General features: G+C 56.4%; 1 protein-coding gene across 1 annotated transcript; it reads right to left on the bottom strand.

Moving 5' to 3' along the window:
- Nucleotides 1-403: 403 nt before the first annotated feature.
- Tkt (transketolase) lies at nt 404-16,612 on the bottom strand. Its single transcript, XM_010643048.3, has 14 exons — nt 16,513-16,612; nt 13,401-13,518; nt 12,527-12,640; nt 11,821-11,918; nt 7,779-7,970; nt 6,162-6,280; nt 5,323-5,516; nt 4,619-4,783; nt 3,503-3,659; nt 3,223-3,353; nt 2,576-2,659; nt 2,376-2,469; nt 1,368-1,490; nt 404-681 (listed from the first exon to the last, which is right to left on the bottom strand). The coding sequence occupies exons 1-14, from the start codon at nt 16,557-16,559 to the stop codon at nt 506-508; spliced, it is 1,812 nt and encodes a 603-aa protein (XP_010641350.2). The 5' UTR covers nt 16,560-16,612; the 3' UTR covers nt 404-505.
- Between the last annotated feature and the right edge of the window lie 229 nt (nt 16,613-16,841).

Genomic DNA, 16,841 nt, shown 5'->3' with positions numbered 1-16,841 from the left:
GTCTGTACTTGGACAGATCTGAGGGGCAGAAGAGCCTTCGCTTTCGTTTCCTGTCAACTCCCAGGGTGGGGAGGGATGTGTGCAGTGGAGCGCAGCAGGAAGGCCGCTGTTCCCTCTGCTTCCTCTATGAGGCTCAGGGGACAAGGAGCAAACCAGTCCCCTGCTTCGGGAGACCTGACTACGAAGCTGCAGGGACTTGGGCGGGCGAGGGGGGCCCTGGGTCCAAACAGCAACTCCCAGGACGGCCTGGCGAGGAGACGTGGGGTCCAGAGCCAGCGGAGGTGACTCCCGGGGCCAGGTCCTGGCCCGAAGCCGAGAATGCCGGCCTCCTCACCTCTCCCTCCACCCTTCCCAGAATGGCTGCTGGCGGCCTGAATTTAAGGAAGAAAACACCTCAGGGTGATTCATTTTTCTCAAAACATATATTTAGCTCTCCTCTCAGTACATCTTTGAGCACCTTTCCTCAGGAATGTGCAGAACCCCCACCTGGCCCTCCAGACCCTCCCTACCCCTTGGTGACAAGATCCCTCACAGCTTGCGCGATGGCGTCCTTGTCGATACCAAACATCTTCAGCAGCTCGGCTGGCTTCCCGCTTCTTGGTACCTGGCTAACAGCCAGGCGGGTGACGGTGAATCCAGGCTCACCCATGACGGCAGCACACACTGCCTCACCGATGCCACCTGGGCAAAAGGAAGGTGAGTCAGGGGAGGACTGGATGAGCCGGGTCTGGGGTGTAGCCTGAGTTTGCTCCCTGAGGCAAGGGTGGCAGACACTGTGCAGCTCTACTCCGCTCGCCAGAGCAGGCAGCACTAATCAATCAGTACTGAGACCGAACCCATGGTGTTCACACTGAGCTACAAACTACCCAGGCTGGCCACAAACTTGCAATCCTCTGGCCTCAGCCTTTCAGAGCACTTATATTACAAGTGTATTACACGCCCTGCTAGTACTGTTTTTATAAGCCTAAACCTGATCTGCAAATCACTTTTTTAATCCTCCTTTGGGCAGCCATCATCAGCAGACAGCTGCATGAGACCTCAGTGCAGGCCCACTCCTTCCTGTGGGCTGAGGAGGAAGCAGTGTGTACTGGTAGAGGCTGCTTGGTGAAGGACTCAAGAAAGACACAGCGATGCCCTTAACATCCTCTATCTGAGCCCCAGGAGTGCTGCTCTCAAGCAGCCAGGACTCGGCCTCTTGGCAGGTTTCAGGCTTGGTGTGAGGACCCAGCTAGCTCGCAGCTGTGGGCCTGGCTTGGCAAGGCCGCCTCACCCACCTCGCTGCTGAGGAAAGGTGGACAAGCCACATCCAGGCTTGGGCTCTGGCCCCAGGACCGCCCAACGGCTTCCCCTGACCGCAGGCCACGTACCCTCGTAGTAGTGGTCCTCCACCGTGAGGATCCTGCCCTTGGTGGCTCGTGCACTGTCAAGGATGAGTTTTTTATCCAGGGGCTTGATGGTGAAGGGGTCCAGCACCCGGATGTTGATTTTCTCTGTCAGGGAGAAGACGAAGGAGCATGGCAGACAGGGCGCTGTGCACTGTGGCTCTGCCTGGCGGGGGCGTGGACAGCCCCTGGATGGGAGTGTCCGGGGGATGACAGCTAGGAGCCCACTTCTGTCCCCATCCCCGGAGGACCAGTTGCTCTCTGGATCCCACTGCTGAGCCTACGCCTGCCAGCCCCTCGGGGATCTCGGGCAGCTCAGGGGTGTTGGGAGGGGAGCTGTGGCCACAGGAAAGGGTGCTAGAGGTCTGGAAAGCACCGAGCAGAGCGACCTTCTCAGAGGGAGAGCTTAGCCTGCCACGCCCCACTGTCAGCGCCCTGCCCTCCAGCTCCTCCAAGCTCGGCCCACGGCCCCGCTGTCAGTCACCCCCTTCCCACCCACCAATCCCTGACCGCTCTGCGGTTGCCTTAGGACCCGTACCCCCCGCACCTCCCCACATCAAGGGGAGCTCAGCAAGGCTAAATGGGCCATGTTTGGGGAGATGCTGCGGGTAGGCTTATGCCTGCCCTGCTACACTAACTCTAGCTGACATCTGCAAACTCACAGTGGTGGTAACACCGATACCAAACCACACGTAATCCTCAGGACAGCCCTACCACAAAGTGCAGTACAGTGTCTCCATTTTACAGGAGGGGAAACCGAGGCACAGCAATGGCCAATAACAGACTAATGCCCAGATGAGCCCCATCAGCAGGCTCCAGGGTCACGGGGCGGGGACTGTGGCTACTGTGGCCTCACGAGTCAGCATCACGCTGGGCATGGAGATGGGGCTTGAAGGGCGGCTTCAATGGTGATCACCATGGAAGGGGAGAGGGCCTCAGCCCCAAGAAGCAGGCAGAAGCAGGCCCGTCGGTTTGGGGTCCCTTTCTCCTCACCTTTCTTGAGCAGCTCAGCTGCAGCCAACGCCTCGTGCAGAGTCACCCCAGCCCCGATCACAGTCACCTGGTCATCCTTGTTCTTCAGAACCACCTGGGGGTGACACAGGGAGCCAGTGAGGCTCGGAACTGGGAACCGGAGTGGCAGGGAAGGTTCGGGCACCTCCACAGGGTCTCACGGAGGCATGAATGGCACTGACCTTGGCCTGTCCAACCTGGAAGTCCTCGTTGTTGTTGTAGATGATGGCATTTTCCGGGCGGCTGGTCCGGATGAAACAGATGCCCTGTGATCAAGACAGGTACACTGAGCACAGAGCACAGCATCTTTCCAGAGATGGGCCCTGACGACATGCTGGTCCCTGCCAGCCCATCACCACTCCAGCAAGGCTAAAGGGCCTGCCGGGCCCGCAGCCTGCCCCTCGCTAGACACTCCCGACAGCATCCGCGACTCTGCCAGCCGCAGACCAGAAGCGACTTCCTAACAGGTGGCCTGGCCTCTGGGTGGGGCCGCGCCCCTGGAATGTGTTGTAGACCCCCAGCCCACCCAGGGGGGAACGAGACCCACTTGGTCACTGTCCTGCAGAATCAGCCTGTGGGGGGTGAACGGGGGTCAGTGGCCCAACTGGCAGAAGCAGAGAGGATTACTCAGCAAGGAAAGAGAATAGTGGTAGACCGGTATGGTCTTCCTTGGGACAGTATAACTGTGTGTGTTTTCCTGGGCTAACGGCTTCAAGCTACACAAACATCAGGAACAAAGTCAGGAAATGACTTCTCCGAGGCAGCAGTGACCAGCTCTGAAGCTCTGCGCTGGGCTGCTCATGTCCCTGAGGGAAGAGCAGGTGCCGACCTTCGTATTGGCTGCTAACTCCACCGCCTTCTCCGTGGCGACTCCATCACTTGGGTAAAAGACCGTTGACATGGGAACTGCCCGAAACATGGCCAGGTCCTCCAGGGCCATCTGAGAAGGCCCATCTTCCCCTGCCGTGCGACGGGAAAAGAATAAGCCAAAGTGAGATCCCCCATCTGAGGGTTCCCTTCTCCTGGAAGCCCAGCCCCGACTCTCCCATACCTTGTGGTCCAAAGTCAAGGGCGCTGCCAGTGTAGGGAAGCCCGCGGGCCCTACTCACCGATGGACACGCCGCAGTGCGAGCCGCACAGGTTGATGTTGCTCTCGGAGATGGCTGCCATGCGAATCTGGTCGAAGGCCCGCGTGAAGAAGGCTGCGAAAGTGCTGCAGAAGGGCACGGTCCTGTTGCGAGTGGCACAGCCCACGGCAATGCTCACCTGGAGGCAGACGGGGCAGGTCAGCCTCAGAGGCAGGCGGAGCAGGTGCCAGGGGGCTCAGGCCGCCTTGGGGCGAGAGGAGGATCCTGTGGTCCTAGTATCTGTTAATGCCACGCAAGTAACTTCCGTACACCCGCCGACCCTGCAGTCTAGCGTTCTCTGAAAGTCATTTTCCTTTGCAACCCTTTCACCAAGACGGGTAAAACCTATGCACACCGTTCCTTCTCCACAGGCACCCACCTCTCTCACATGCCCCAAGGCCTCTGCAGAGGCCTCCCCACCCTCCTCCTGGATCTGACGGCAGTGGCCCCTGCCCAGCACCGAGCAGTCACCAGTGGCTTTGACCCCTGCCAGGTAATGTGAACCCTCTTTCCCTAGTTTCTGGGAGCTACTGCAGCCCCCACACCCTGCCAGTGTAGACTGGACTTTCTGGAAGGCACACAGACAACTTAGAGTCCGGTGGAAAAACTTTGGAGAGGTTAGTGGTTTTTAGGAGTAAAGCTCCTGTCCTTAGGGATGTGCACACTAGGCTGAGCTCCTGGGCTAGGAAGACGGGTGATTTTGAAAAATTTTAGGTCAAAACACTGCTCCTTATTTCACAAAGTCAGTTCTGGCCTAGTTCTGCTTCCCTAACTGTGCATATGTCAGGGCCAGAGCTCAGCAGACTCACTGCCTTACCCATCCCGGTTCAGACTCCTGGCTGTGCTGCTCTCCACCCAAGAGGTCCTACTCAGCAGCCTGCCTGGCCTGCATGCAGTTAACTCTGCAGCCCTCTTCAGCTCCCCCATTCGTGCACCTCTCTGGTACATCTGCTCCTGGACACAACCACCGCGGGTCCGAGCTGTCCTCGGTCTCCCTGGGCTGGCCACGGCAGGCATCTGGCATTGCTCGTGTGGCTGCCCAAGGGAGCAGGGGCTTCAGCCCTGGACCTGCGCCCTTCGCCCACTCCTGGCACCAACCATGTTCTGCTCGGCGATGTAGCACTCGATGAAGCGGTCAGGGTGCCCCTTTTTGAAGATCTCCGAGAAAGTGGAATTCTTCGTGTCCCCATCCAGGGCGATGATGCGGTCGCTGCCATGGCCCAGCTTGGCCAGCGCCTGCCCATAGGCCTTGCGGGTGGCTATCTGTGCGGAGGAGAGTGGGCAGGCTCTGAGCACAGCCAGGGCCTGTGTGGCCTGGAGCCCTGCCTGCCTCTGAACTCCGGAAGCTTTTAAGCAGAAGAGTGAAAACGAGGCAGGAAGAAGTGACACTGGGTCCTCTGCAAACTCCGGATTCCTAAGGTCGCCACAACCATGGTGCGCGTCTTTGAGTCCTGGCAGTCCCTGGGCCCAGCCCCGCTTCCCCACCCCTTCGACTCATCTGCTTTACACAGGAATGGCGAGGGCCTGGGAGTTGGCTCACTCAGGGCAGGCCCTACGAACCAAGGACTTGTGAGTCCCCAGCTTTGTTCTCGTGCCGTCAGCAGCTCACTGTGTGGCTGTGGGCAAGTCTCTTGCCCTCTCTGAGCCTCCATAGGTAAATTCCAGAGCTGACTGTCCCAGGAGGGAACCTCGGGCCTCCTTTCTCAACACAGACTACTCCCTTTCCCTCCCGAAGGTACATTTTGGCCTTTGCAAGCCAGAGAACCAGAGCTGCCCCGCATCCAGCCTGTCCAGAAACGCACCTTGTCCCCAACTTTGTAGCTGGGCGGAGAGGGCATGCAGATGTTGCCGATGTCCACCGAGGGCGCGTCCTCCTGCGGGGGAGTCGCCATGATCTTCTTTTTGCTCTGGATCTGGCTGTAGATTTCCTGGATGATCTGGTCAGCCATGTTTTTAGGGAGGGGCTTCCCGTGCCAGGACTCCTTATCTTCTATCCCTGGGCACAGAATACGGAGGGCAGAGGTGGAAGGAGCTCTGGGAGCCGGGACATAGTCCTAACAAGTTGCTGGGGCTGTCCTCATACTCGGGATCCTCCTGCCTCTGCTTCTCCAGGGGCTCTAGGTACCACTGTGCCAGATGATGACAGTCATTCTAACTGGGGTAAGATGGCATCTCGTTGGCCCTGACTATTCCTAGTGCCCTTTTCCATCTTTTAAAATGGGCAAAAGCCATCCCAAGCCCAGGCGGCTACAACACCCACCCCCTGGGAATGTCTGCCCCCAAATCTTGGAGCTGGAGCAGAACCACCTTCCAGACCCTCATAAGGGTCCCTGCAGAGTACTTCTCACTGCTTGAGGGGTGCACACCTCTGTCTGCGGAGAGAGCCGAGTTGTCCAGGCCATGCCGGCCTGTCAGCTCAGACACAGCACTGCAGGGTGCTTGGCCAAGTGCCAGCCAGGGAGAGGATGCAGGGCTGCTCACTCAGTGACCTGTGCCCACAGCCCCTTCCAAGTCCCTCCTCTCCTTCCTGCCTACACTTGGTGCTCAGCCGAGACCAGGCAGACCTGAGTCGCCTTGGCGAGCACAGCACCTCCTGCCCCTCCCGTCAGGGGCAGGTGGAGAGGTGGTGAGGGGTACAGACCTGTGATGCCTCTGCCCTTGAAGGTCTTGGCGATGATCGCTGTGGGCTGGTGCTTGGCCTGCCCGAAGGCCTTGCACAGCTCCTCCACGCTGTGTCCGTCCACAATGATGGCGTGCCAGCTAGGAAGAGGGGCAGGGTGAGGGGCAGCTGGGCACCAGGGGCCTCAAGGACGGGCACAGCATGGCAGCTGAGGACTTGCAGACTGTGCCCCACCCACAGCTGCAACCTGAGCTAGGACGCACTAGGAGGCCCAAGACGCTCCTATTTCCGATTTGGGTGTTTTCCTCATCTACTTTTTCATATTACTTTACTTGCTTTTGTCTGCCTTTGAACAGATTTTCCCCCTTTTCTGAAATAATTCAAAGCTTAGTTCATGTACTGTTTTTCCATTCCTGATCTGCTCATTTCCTACGAGGGCTGTTTTGAGCACAATAAGCTAGGTTTCAGATCTGTCTGCTATTAGGTTCTTGGTGGATTTTGGGGGCTTGATTTATATTTGGAAGACACATTTTCATTACTCCACAGATGCTGGATATGGTGCTGGGACTTTCATGAAACAGTGAGGGCGGGGAGATCTGGTTATCTAAGCAGTCTCCTCTTGGACTCTTGTGGGCACATTAATAGTACTAAAGGCATCAGTGAACATGGACCAGGTGCTCACTCTCTGCAGGCTCTGAGCACTACGCATACTAAGCTCCCAACCCAAGGGGTAGCCACTGTTGTCGCCCCATTTTACAGATAAGTAAACTGAGATGCAAAGGGAATAATTTACCCAAGGTCACAAAGCCAGTTAGTAGCAGGGCCAGGCCCTAAGGAATCCGGTTTCAGAGCCCTGCCCGAGTTATACGCGGAACGCCCAGACTGATGTGGCCTTGGGCAGTCCTGTTTCCTCATGTGTCTGTGTCTCTGTCTCTGTCTAAGGGAGGGAATGCTCCGTCATCCGTCCTCCTTTCCTTCATACAGTCAAGCACCAGAGATGACAGAGCCAAGCCTGCTGTGTCACAGGTGACGATGGATGGTGGCCAGACTCATCCCCAAGGCAGCCTTTGAGCCCCCACCCCGGCTCAGCTCACTCTCACCCAAAGCCCTGCCTTTCTGAGTTTCCTCCCGGCTACAGAGCCGCTTGTATGTGGGGCTGAGGACGGAGACATGGGGATGAGTGCCCTGCCCATGACACCTACCACAGGGCCCTGCGCCCTGGGAGGTTTACTTGAATTCGTGACCACAGAAGGGTCCAGGAGTCCAGAAACCCACTGGTGCTGCAGTAGGAACAGGCTGGCTACGACTAGCACAGGAGATGGCCTCCAAACTGGTGTTCACTTTCCACGGCTACCTGTCCTTCACCTGGCCGCACCCTCCTCCTGTCTTCCCCCAAGAACCAAGTGGAGCTACCTGAGAACCGAGAACTTTCCTGCCATACAACCACACAAAGACACTTGTTTAAGCCTGGGCCTCAACCCTGCGTCCAAATGCCCAGAGTTTGGAACTGCAAGCCAAAACGCAATGGAGGGAGACCTTCAGGTGGGGCTTAACCTCTGGGCTTCAGCTCCTCCTCTACAAAGCCATCACAGCATCTCCCCGTGCTGTGAGCACACTCAGTTCCTGCCCTGTACGTACCCGAAAGCCTCACAGCGCTTCTGGTAGATGTCCACCTGGTGCTGCAGGGGAGCAGGGTCGCTCTGCCCCAGGCGGTTGATGTCAAGGATGGCCACAAGGTTGTCCAGCTTGTAAATGCCAGCAAAGGCCATGGCCTCCCACACAGAGCCCTCGGACAGCTCCCCATCACCCAGCATGCAGTAGACTCGGTAGCTGTGGAGAGAAGGCAGGTGGGCTCCAGGCCCCATTCTTCCAGGGAGCCTGCTCCCTGGGCAGAGGCACACCCCACACAGACGTGCAGAACACACAGCACCTAGGCGGAGGAGGAAACGGCAACATCCAGTCCCGATCCACACCCTACAGGGAAATGGCTGTGCAGGTAGTGGCCCAGGCTGCTCTAAGATAACAGGGGCCGCGGATGCAGCTCAGTGGCAGAGCTTGGTAGCCTGCACATGGCCGTGGGTTCAATCCCCAGCAACACACATGTGTGGGGACCAGGATCCGGCTGATGAAAGCCAGAAGACTGGGGACAGCTGTGATGGGACAGGGCAACCCACCCAAGGCTGGAAGGTATTGGGTCCAGGGATTCGCTGAGTGGACCAGCTGAGAAAACTGTTGGAAACCAGGCTGCTCCTGCCAGGAAGAGCTGGGCTAGGGAGGAAGGGTGCAGGTCAAGGGACACCCTGAATCAAGAGGCCCGGAGGAAGAGTGGGGCCGGACCCAGGGGGAGCAGGTGCTCCCAGGCCCTCGTGACTAGACCTGCTCTTCCCCTCAACACAGGCGAGCGTGGCCTTTTAAGGCAGCAGACGTGGTGAAAAAGCACTAAATATGGGATAAAGTACTCAGAACAGAGCAGTGGACACAGTGAAAAAGCAATAAATTTGGGTTACAGGACCCAGAGAAAGAGCCGTCCCTGGCCCCAGGGAAGGGTACGATGAAAGGAGTGAGGCTAGAGGCAGGGGGACCATTCAGGGACTGTGACTCCAGCCCCAAGAAATGTGGGGTACAGCAGCGACTTCAGGACAGAAAGTAGCTCCCGTCATGGGGCCCCATGGCACCCTGGAGCTCTGGCAGTGCTGCCAGGCCCTGTGCTGAGGGACCCCCCCCCAGGTTCAGCTGTGACACCTAAAACACACAGGCTTCAAGGACAGCTGACTGCAGCCCAGACTGCTGCTTGTAGGTATGCACACGGGAAGTGAGGGGCTTGGGGACCCTCCTTTATTCCACCCAGGGTCCAGCCGTGTGGCCCCAGATGATGAGGCTGGCAACTAGCTGGGCTAAGAAGGGACAGCTATCCTCCTGGGGCTGCAGGGAAAGGGCCTCCCTCAGCTATAGAGGCTGCCTTTCAGGCCTTGTCTTGCTGTGAAGTCAACGCACAGGAAGAGCTGTCAGCATGACTCAGCACTTCCGCAGGCCGCGGGTCAGGGAATCCGCCTCCTCCAGGGCCTGGCGTTTGTCTTCTAATCCTTCCCCCAGGCCGGACCGTTGTCTTCCTGGCCAGAAGAGCAAGACCCCATGGCCTGCAGAGGTCCTACTGGACCTGGGCTTTTTGAAACTGGGTCCACTCTGCAAGCTCGCTCCCTCTCTCCCGGCAGGTTGCCAGGGTCCCCAAGTCCCTTGAGGGGCTCTGGTCTGCAGGACACCTGAGCCCAGGCCTCACCCTCTTCCCAGGAGGGTGGATCACAGCTGTGTGGCGTCTACGCAGAGTTCCAGTGTCACCACCGGAAACAAGGCTGGCCCTGAAGTCCAAAAGGCCAGGCCAGGAGGTCATCCTGGGGTCCTGAATGTAGTGAACAGGAAAAGGGGCCTACAGAAGCCCGGGCTGATGCCAAGCTGGTACTGCCTGCGCTGTTAAGACTTAGGGGCAGGGGGCTACACACACGTTTATGAACTAATTTAAAGAGCTGGGTGGGATGTAGTTCAGTGGCACAGTGCTTATCTAGCACACTTAGGCCTTAGCTTCTGGACCAGAGTTCAATCTCTGGTACAAAAAAAAAAAGTCTTAGCTTCAATTCTCAGGTGGGGTTGGGGTGGGCATGGAAAAGGACCAAGATGGGACACGGGCTCTTTGTCTTGTGAGGAAAATGCTTGTGCTAGAAGGTCTTTTTTTTAAAGCGGAAGTTAAATATATATACTAAGATTATTAGGTTGTAGTTCTGCCCCCCCACACACAACGAAACTAGGTGTGGAAGTGCACACTTGTAATCCTAGTAACTCAGAAGGCTGAGGCAGGAGGATTGCAAGTTTGAACCTAGTCTGGTAAACTCAGCAAGATCTTGTCTCAAAATTTGAAAAGGTCAAGGGGCTGGTGATAAAGCTCAGTGCAAAGGTACTGGATACAATTCCCAGTTATGCCAACCCTGAACCCCAAGGAAAAACTACAATATATTGTTAGATTTAAATGGTTAAGAAGAAAAATGATTCTTTTTAATACTGTTCTCTTTCAAATGAGATGGCGTGGAGAAACAGTGCCAGGAGCCTGGGCTGCCTGGTCCATCCGGATAGTCCCTTGGTAACTTAGCCCCCCACCCCACCCCAGGTGCAGTGTGAGGGCCTAGGCCTCCGCCAAACCTGGCCTCTGGGGACCCAGGTAAACCTCTTCTCCCAAAACGGGCTGGTTCCATCCTGCTCGGGTCAGGAAATGACCCTTCTTGGAGAAGTATTTCAGGCAACTGCAGGGAATAATTAACTCACATCTCCGGTTCTAGGCCAAATAAAATGTTCTTAAACATACACCCCTTTCTTTGACTCTTCATTTCATGGGGGATTGCGTCCGATCCTAGCCAAACCTGCCCAGAGCTCAGCTAGGGACAGCAAGCAAGCAAAGGCTTGCCAGGTGTCCCTACCCAGGGGGTGGTGAGGGTGCCTGTGTGCGCACAACAGGTGCTCCCCAGCGTCCAGCATGCGGCCAGGTCCTCAGAGGCTGCTCCCTGCCAGCCCCAGGACAGCCCTGCTGCGCCTCTCCTGCCAGGGAAGCCCCTGCCTATCTGGAGCCACACGTGCTTGCCTCCCAGTGGCTCTGAAAATGCTTGACCAGAGGACCTACTCCAGCATCTTCCCGGATTCCTCATCTGTATGAGGATAACTGGACTCACGAGGGGTTTGTCAAGGGGAACCCGATACAGCACATGAGCTCCCAATAGGGGAAGGAACGAACCATTCTGTCTAATGGTTACACATCCCCAAACCACCCCACAATGGGAACTGAACCACTGAGCACCAAAATACATTTAAAAAAAAATTTAAGACAGGACCGGGGCTTTCGCTCAGTGGTTCCACTGCCTGCCTCATAAGTGTTTAAGGACCCTAGTTTGATCCCTGGTACAAAAAACAAAAATTAAAACAAGGTCTTGCTAAATTCCCCAGGCTGGCCTTGAACCTAGGACCCTCTGGTATCAGCCTATGGAGCAGATGAGATTACAGGTGTGCACCACCACAGGTGACATAGAGGGTTATTCTTAACAGCCTGCAACACTCAACTTCCGCCAGGCCAGGGCAGGTACTATAAGTAATTAATGGCACAGTGGCGGGAGTGGTGCCTGTAATCCCAGCACCCAGGGGTCTGAGGCCTGACTGCTGAGTTCCAGACTGGGCTGCACAGTGAGTTCAAGGCCAGTCTGAACTGCACAGACATCTCAAAACAACACCAGTAATGCAATGGCTGAAATGTCTTGAGGGTGATAGGTGTGTAAGGAAGGGGATGAAGAGTTCCTCTTATGGAGTGCCTGGTGCCAAACCTACCGGCCAGGATGCTGCTTCCCTGAGTGGTAAGAGGTGGCCAAGCGCTCCGGCACCTTCTAGAACATAGGAACTCAGCCGAGCACTCTGTCCACAGGCGGGGGCCAGGCCCATGTACTTGGGGTGTAGACGTGGCCTGCCCCTCCCTGCTCAGAGGCTCTGATGGGTGCCAGCCTTGGCACCATCCTCAGCGGGTCTGTGAGTACACAGCAGGCCACAGATGTCAGCCTTGGCCAGGCAAGAGGCGGTGCCGAGGTGACTGCGGCTGGGCCACTGAGGGCCCTTCCCAGATTCTGGAGGGTGCAGGTGGCACAGGGGGAGTTACCTGGCTTTGTCGAAGTATTTGCCGGTATAGGCCATTCCACAAGCGGCCCCAAGGCCCTGGCCCAGGGAGCCTGTGGCCACATCCGTGAAAGCTTGTTTCTGCCATGACAGAGAGCCAGTTACTCACGGGTCGGAAAGAGCAGCAGCAGTCTCAACTCGATCCCCAGCCCTCACCAGCCCGCAAGCCCCACCCCTGCAGGAGGCCGTCCCCAGGAGTGACGGTTCAATTCCCAGCCCCGTCCTCTCGTGAGCTGTGTGACCTCAGGCTGGGGACTAAGCCTTTCTGTGCCCTAACGGTCTCGTCTGTACAGATTCTACCAGATAAAATGGCTGCAGAATTCACAGGAGAACTGATGTAGAATGTTTCACCCAGACCGTGGTGATGGCTTCTGTGAGACGCCAGCTGGCGCCTTGAAGAGCAGGCTGGGCCCTCTCCTGGGCATCACTATGGTCCTGCCGCATCCTCCCTGCTGTGCCTGTGAACCGCTAGCTGGCGGGACTCAGTGGGGAGGGTCCCGGAAGGGCCCTCCCTGAAGTCCACCAGAACACCTCGGCCAGTGGTCTCAGAAGGACTCGCCCTTTTGTACTGCTTGGGGTGAGTGCAGGGTACCCCTTATACCCACATCTTTCCTTCCTCATCTCAGTCTCCCCTGCCCCCGCTCAGGCCAGCGAAAGAGGAAGGAGAAGAGCAGAGGCCGGAGAATTACCGGGACAGGGTGTCCATCCAGGTCGGAGCTGATCTTCCTCAGGTTCAGCAGCTCTGCTTCGGGCAGGAAGCCAGCTTCAGCCCAGACAGCATACAGGATGGGAGCTGCGTGGCCCTGCCAGGAGTGGGGCAACAGACGGGGTCAGAAGGAGAACCGTACCTGGGGCTGTTCCTGCACACTGAAGCCCAGGGCGTGGCTGAGCCGGCAGTCAGGATCTGTTTCAGTGGAGGAAGCCAGTGAGAGCTGCTTCTCCCCTTTCATCACTCTCCAGCCTCTTGGTTTTCAGCCCAAAGTTCCCACAGCTGCGGCTGGACGGGCACTAAAACAGGTGCAGGGGGCACAGCTGTGCAGCTGGGTGCGGCTAAATCCCCAGCAGGCGGCTGGCCGCCCTCATTCCTGGTTGCTGGCATGGGAGAGACTCAGACAGACTTCTAAGCCCTAAGCCTGCCCCAAGAGACCAGAGGCTGCTGCGCCAGGTCTGGGGACGGGCACTTAGGGCAGCTGTGGCACAGCTCATAGCTGTGTCTCTTTCTAGGAAGGGGCAAGACAGGGTGCTGTACCAGTCCTGCTGCAGTCAGAGGGATGGCACAACACAGACTCACCGTGGTGTGAATGGAGCACTCTGAAGAAACATTGTTTACACTGCCCCGACCCCATCCCTTGGGTTAATGTCCCTAGACCCTAGAGGAAGAGCCCATTAATTCAGTTAGTCGTATGGGTAAGTTTACCAGCTGGGTCTGCACAGAGCAAGACACAGAGAGGGACCGGGCTGCGCAGGTGGGCTAGGTCTTCTTGGAGACTATTCATCATCCCACAGCCCATAAAATGCCAGGCCTGGTAAGGGGTGGCTGGCAGCCAGCAGCTAGGTTCTTACCTTGGACAGCACAAAGCGATCGTTATGTGGGTTCCGAGGGTCCAGGGCCTTGTAGCGCATGGTATGGAAAAAGAGGACAGCCATGATCTCAGCAGCACTGCAGCAGGATGTAGGGTGGCTGTGGCCAGGAGAGAGGAAGACACACGCGTCACAGCCCTGGCTCCGACCAGCAGCACCCACCCAGGCCTGAGCAAGCAGTCACACAGCCTGGCTGTCACCGAGCCACATGCTCCTGCTCCCTGGGATGGTGGTACAGGGTCTCAATGAGGCCGTTGCCAATAATGACCTGGGAGCTAGGCCAGCTAGCAGGTCAGGAACCATCACACCTCCCCAAGGGCATCAGACCGGGACCTTAGTCATGGCAAGGGCAGAATTCCAGGTCCTGGCTAGACTAAGACACAGGGGCCCAGGGGAGATGGAGTCAGCAGATGCAGCCTAAGGCTGTGTCCCATGGCAGGGAGCGGAGCTGGGGAAAGGCTCTGTGGAGGCCCCCAGGAGTCTCAGGACTCCTCTGTGACTGACCAGCGAGCCCCATCTCACGAGGAACACCTAGGTCTGCGCAGCTGTTGGGGACACTGGTCCTCCCGGCCGTGGGGGAGGGAGTCAGGGCCTGAGGCTAAGTTACTACAGACCTCCAGCAGCCTTAGCTCAGGGATTTGGGTAGGTTTAGGAGCCTGAGGAATTCAGCTTCAGATTTGTCATCACCTCACTGGGCGATATGACAGCTTTTAAATGAGCATTCTGAGGGCCGGTGTGGCACTTGGAACCATGTTTTTGTGGAGAGTTTTAAAAGCAAACTAACTACACAGCCTCATCTTCTACAACTGTGAAAATAAGACCCTTTGTGCCCATGGACAAGGATCTGACCCTTCCAGCCCTGGCATGTGAGCCCAGGAAGCCCCGATATTAGACTCTTACTGATGAATGAATACCACAAAGTGTGAGGATCACATCCTAGGGATGAGACTCATCTGGCCTCTCAGTACTCACTCGGTAACCCAGCCCCTGGCCCAGCACAGGGTGGAGGCTGGCTTTCCCACTGGGACATCTGGCCATCTGGCGGTTCCTGGCTAGGCTGGCACCCTCTGAACCACAGCTCTGTTCAGAGGTCAGCCCCATGCCTCTCTCACATGCGGTTCAGCCTGGCACAGCCCTGGGGCTGCGCCATGAGGTGCTGCGTACTAGGACACGCTCAACGCCAAAGCCAAGGGCACATGCGACACCTGGGCTCTCCCAGCCTCCCCCCACCTCCAGTGGGCCCTATAGGTTAAGGGTGAGTCACTCCCAGCGCAGACACATTAGTAAAGGAATCCAGAGAACCATTCATGCTGGTTTAGTACCACATCCCCTGCACACAACCCTCTTATACTTAACCACTTCTACGAACTCCTGGTCATGGGAAAAGACATTACACCTGAAAGAGGGAGGTGAGGACATTTAAACAAGAAACCTTTCCTGCTTGGCCAGGACCTGACTTCGCCTGGAAGATGCCACCATAAGCAGCAGTCAGGCGGACCACCTGCCTTTCTACCCACAAGGGGGCTCCATCCCCAGGGACCCTGCCTGCAAGTTGGGGCCCCGTTATGAGGAAGCCACAGTGGGGGAAGGAAGCAGGTGGATTCTGGGCCAAGCTGCCCACAGGACCTTGAGGAGCTCTAGGGAGGGCTCCAGGAAGCAACGGGGTGGCAAAGTGCTTTCTGCACATGGCAGAGGCATGCTCAGGCCAAGGCAGAAGGGACGCACTGAGAGGAAAATGGTCAGTCATGAGGAGGAGGAATTTGGAAAGAAAATGAACGGACAACTGCTCTTAAGTCCTCCTTGGCAGACGCTTGTGGGTGAGCTTGCAATATTTCACTCCCCGCAAAGCCAAGCCTGGCCAGCTGCTGACACTGTCTTCACACCCACAAAGAAAACTATACAAAAGAAAGGATACCCAGGAGCCAGGCTTCCTCCCCAATCTTTAGTTTTTCTTTTTTTGTTTTTTTTTTTAGGTTCTCACTCTGCAAAGTGCCCTGGACTGGGGACATGGGCTATGCCATTGAGCTGCATGACTTTCTGGTTATCACCTCCCTGGGCTCAACTTCTCTTGCAAATAGGGAGGCCGTGAAGGGTACCTGGGGGACCTAGTGATATATTCAGGCTAAATGCCCAGGTCACCACTGGCCACCACCAACGGCCAGGGGACCAGGTGCCTCCAAATCCTCTTCTGTGGCTCGGACTTCGTCCCACAGGCGGATGAAAAGGAAGAAATAATGAGCCAAAGATTGAGAAGGATTCTGTACACTGTAAAGTACTGAACATGCAAGATTCCTTCCTACCTAGTTTTGGGCAAGCTCAGTCTATTAGCTCAACCCCTAGTAGGTCAAAAGCATAGGAGTTTGTGGCCTCAGGGCCTGAGCTTTTTCAGCAATCCCGCAGATCGCTGGAAAGGCTGGAAAGCTGCAGAGAGGCACCACCTTGTGGTTCCTTTCTGACACAACTGAGGAAGCTGACTGGGTACAGAAGGGCTGAAGGTTAGGTGGAGGAGCTACCCTACTACCCATCTCTCTGTGCTGAACTCAGATTATAGGCAAAATCCCTGATCTGGGCCCGAGGGTGTAGCACCCGGACGGGCATATGCAAGGCCCTGGGTTCAATCTGGGGTACTGGGGACCCCCCCTCACCTCACAAACCACCCTGTAGGCATGGCGGTGAATATATGAAATTCTGGCTCTTAGGATTACAAGAGGATTGGGAGTTTGACACCAGCCTTAGCTACAGAGAGAATTCAAGGCTAGCTTTAGTAAGTCCTTGTCTCAAACAACTGAACAAATAAATAACTCCAACTCCTGTGGAAAGTTTAAAGCTAGGCTCAAATAGCTGGGCATGGTGGTACACGCCTGTAATCCCAGCACTCAGGAGGCTGAGACAGGAGGATGCTGTGAGTTTGCCGGGCTATATAGTGAGTTCCAGGTCAGTTTCAACTACAGTGAGACCCTGTCTCAAAAACAAAATAAAACAAAACAACAACAACAAAAACAATGTGTGGAACACGTATATTCCCTAGGACCAGCGACACCACTTACAGCAATGTATAGAGAAATACACGTTCCACGCGTGCTTTGGGACTCACACAAGTATGTCCACAATGACGGCAGTGGTGTGATCTGGAGCAAGCATGTGTCACCCACGGAACAGATGAGCTGCAATGCAGTCATGCGTGGATCCCTGTACAGCAGCGGGAACCAGTTACGTGCACCTCACAGGTCTGGCATCCATGTTCTCACCACTACGTGTACACCCAGAGACATGACCACACGGCGTATACAGACTGTGTAGATGCCCTAAAGAACACAACACAGTTATAATGGAAACTTCGAGGTGCTCCTCCTAGGGGGAGGCAAAGGAGGGACACACAGGAGATTCCAACCTACTGTGACATTCTAGTTCTTCTGCCTCGTA

This window comes from Fukomys damarensis, unplaced genomic scaffold, assembly GCF_012274545.1.
Source record: "Fukomys damarensis isolate Sample0158 unplaced genomic scaffold, DMR_v1.0_HiC HiC_scaffold_28, whole genome shotgun sequence".
Classification (NCBI taxonomy): domain Eukaryota; kingdom Metazoa; phylum Chordata; class Mammalia; order Rodentia; family Bathyergidae; genus Fukomys; species Fukomys damarensis.
This window is presented reverse-complemented; position numbering and strand designations above follow the sequence as displayed.

What these genes read in the sequence shown, in the direction of transcription:
- Tkt (XM_010643048.3), bottom strand. Translation starts at nt 16,559, where the DNA reads ATGCTTGCTCCAGATCACACCACTGCCGTCATTGTGGACATACTTGT. An exon ending in CAAGGGCAGAGGCATCACAG is followed by an intron (nt 5,517 to 6,161) that starts GTCTGTACCCCT and finishes TTCTGTGCCCAG; the next exon opens with GGATAGAAGATAAGGAGTCC. An exon ending in AGTTAGCAGCCAATACGAAG is followed by an intron (nt 2,660 to 3,222) that starts GTCGGCACCTGC and finishes TCTTGATCACAG; the next exon opens with GGCATCTGTTTCATCCGGAC.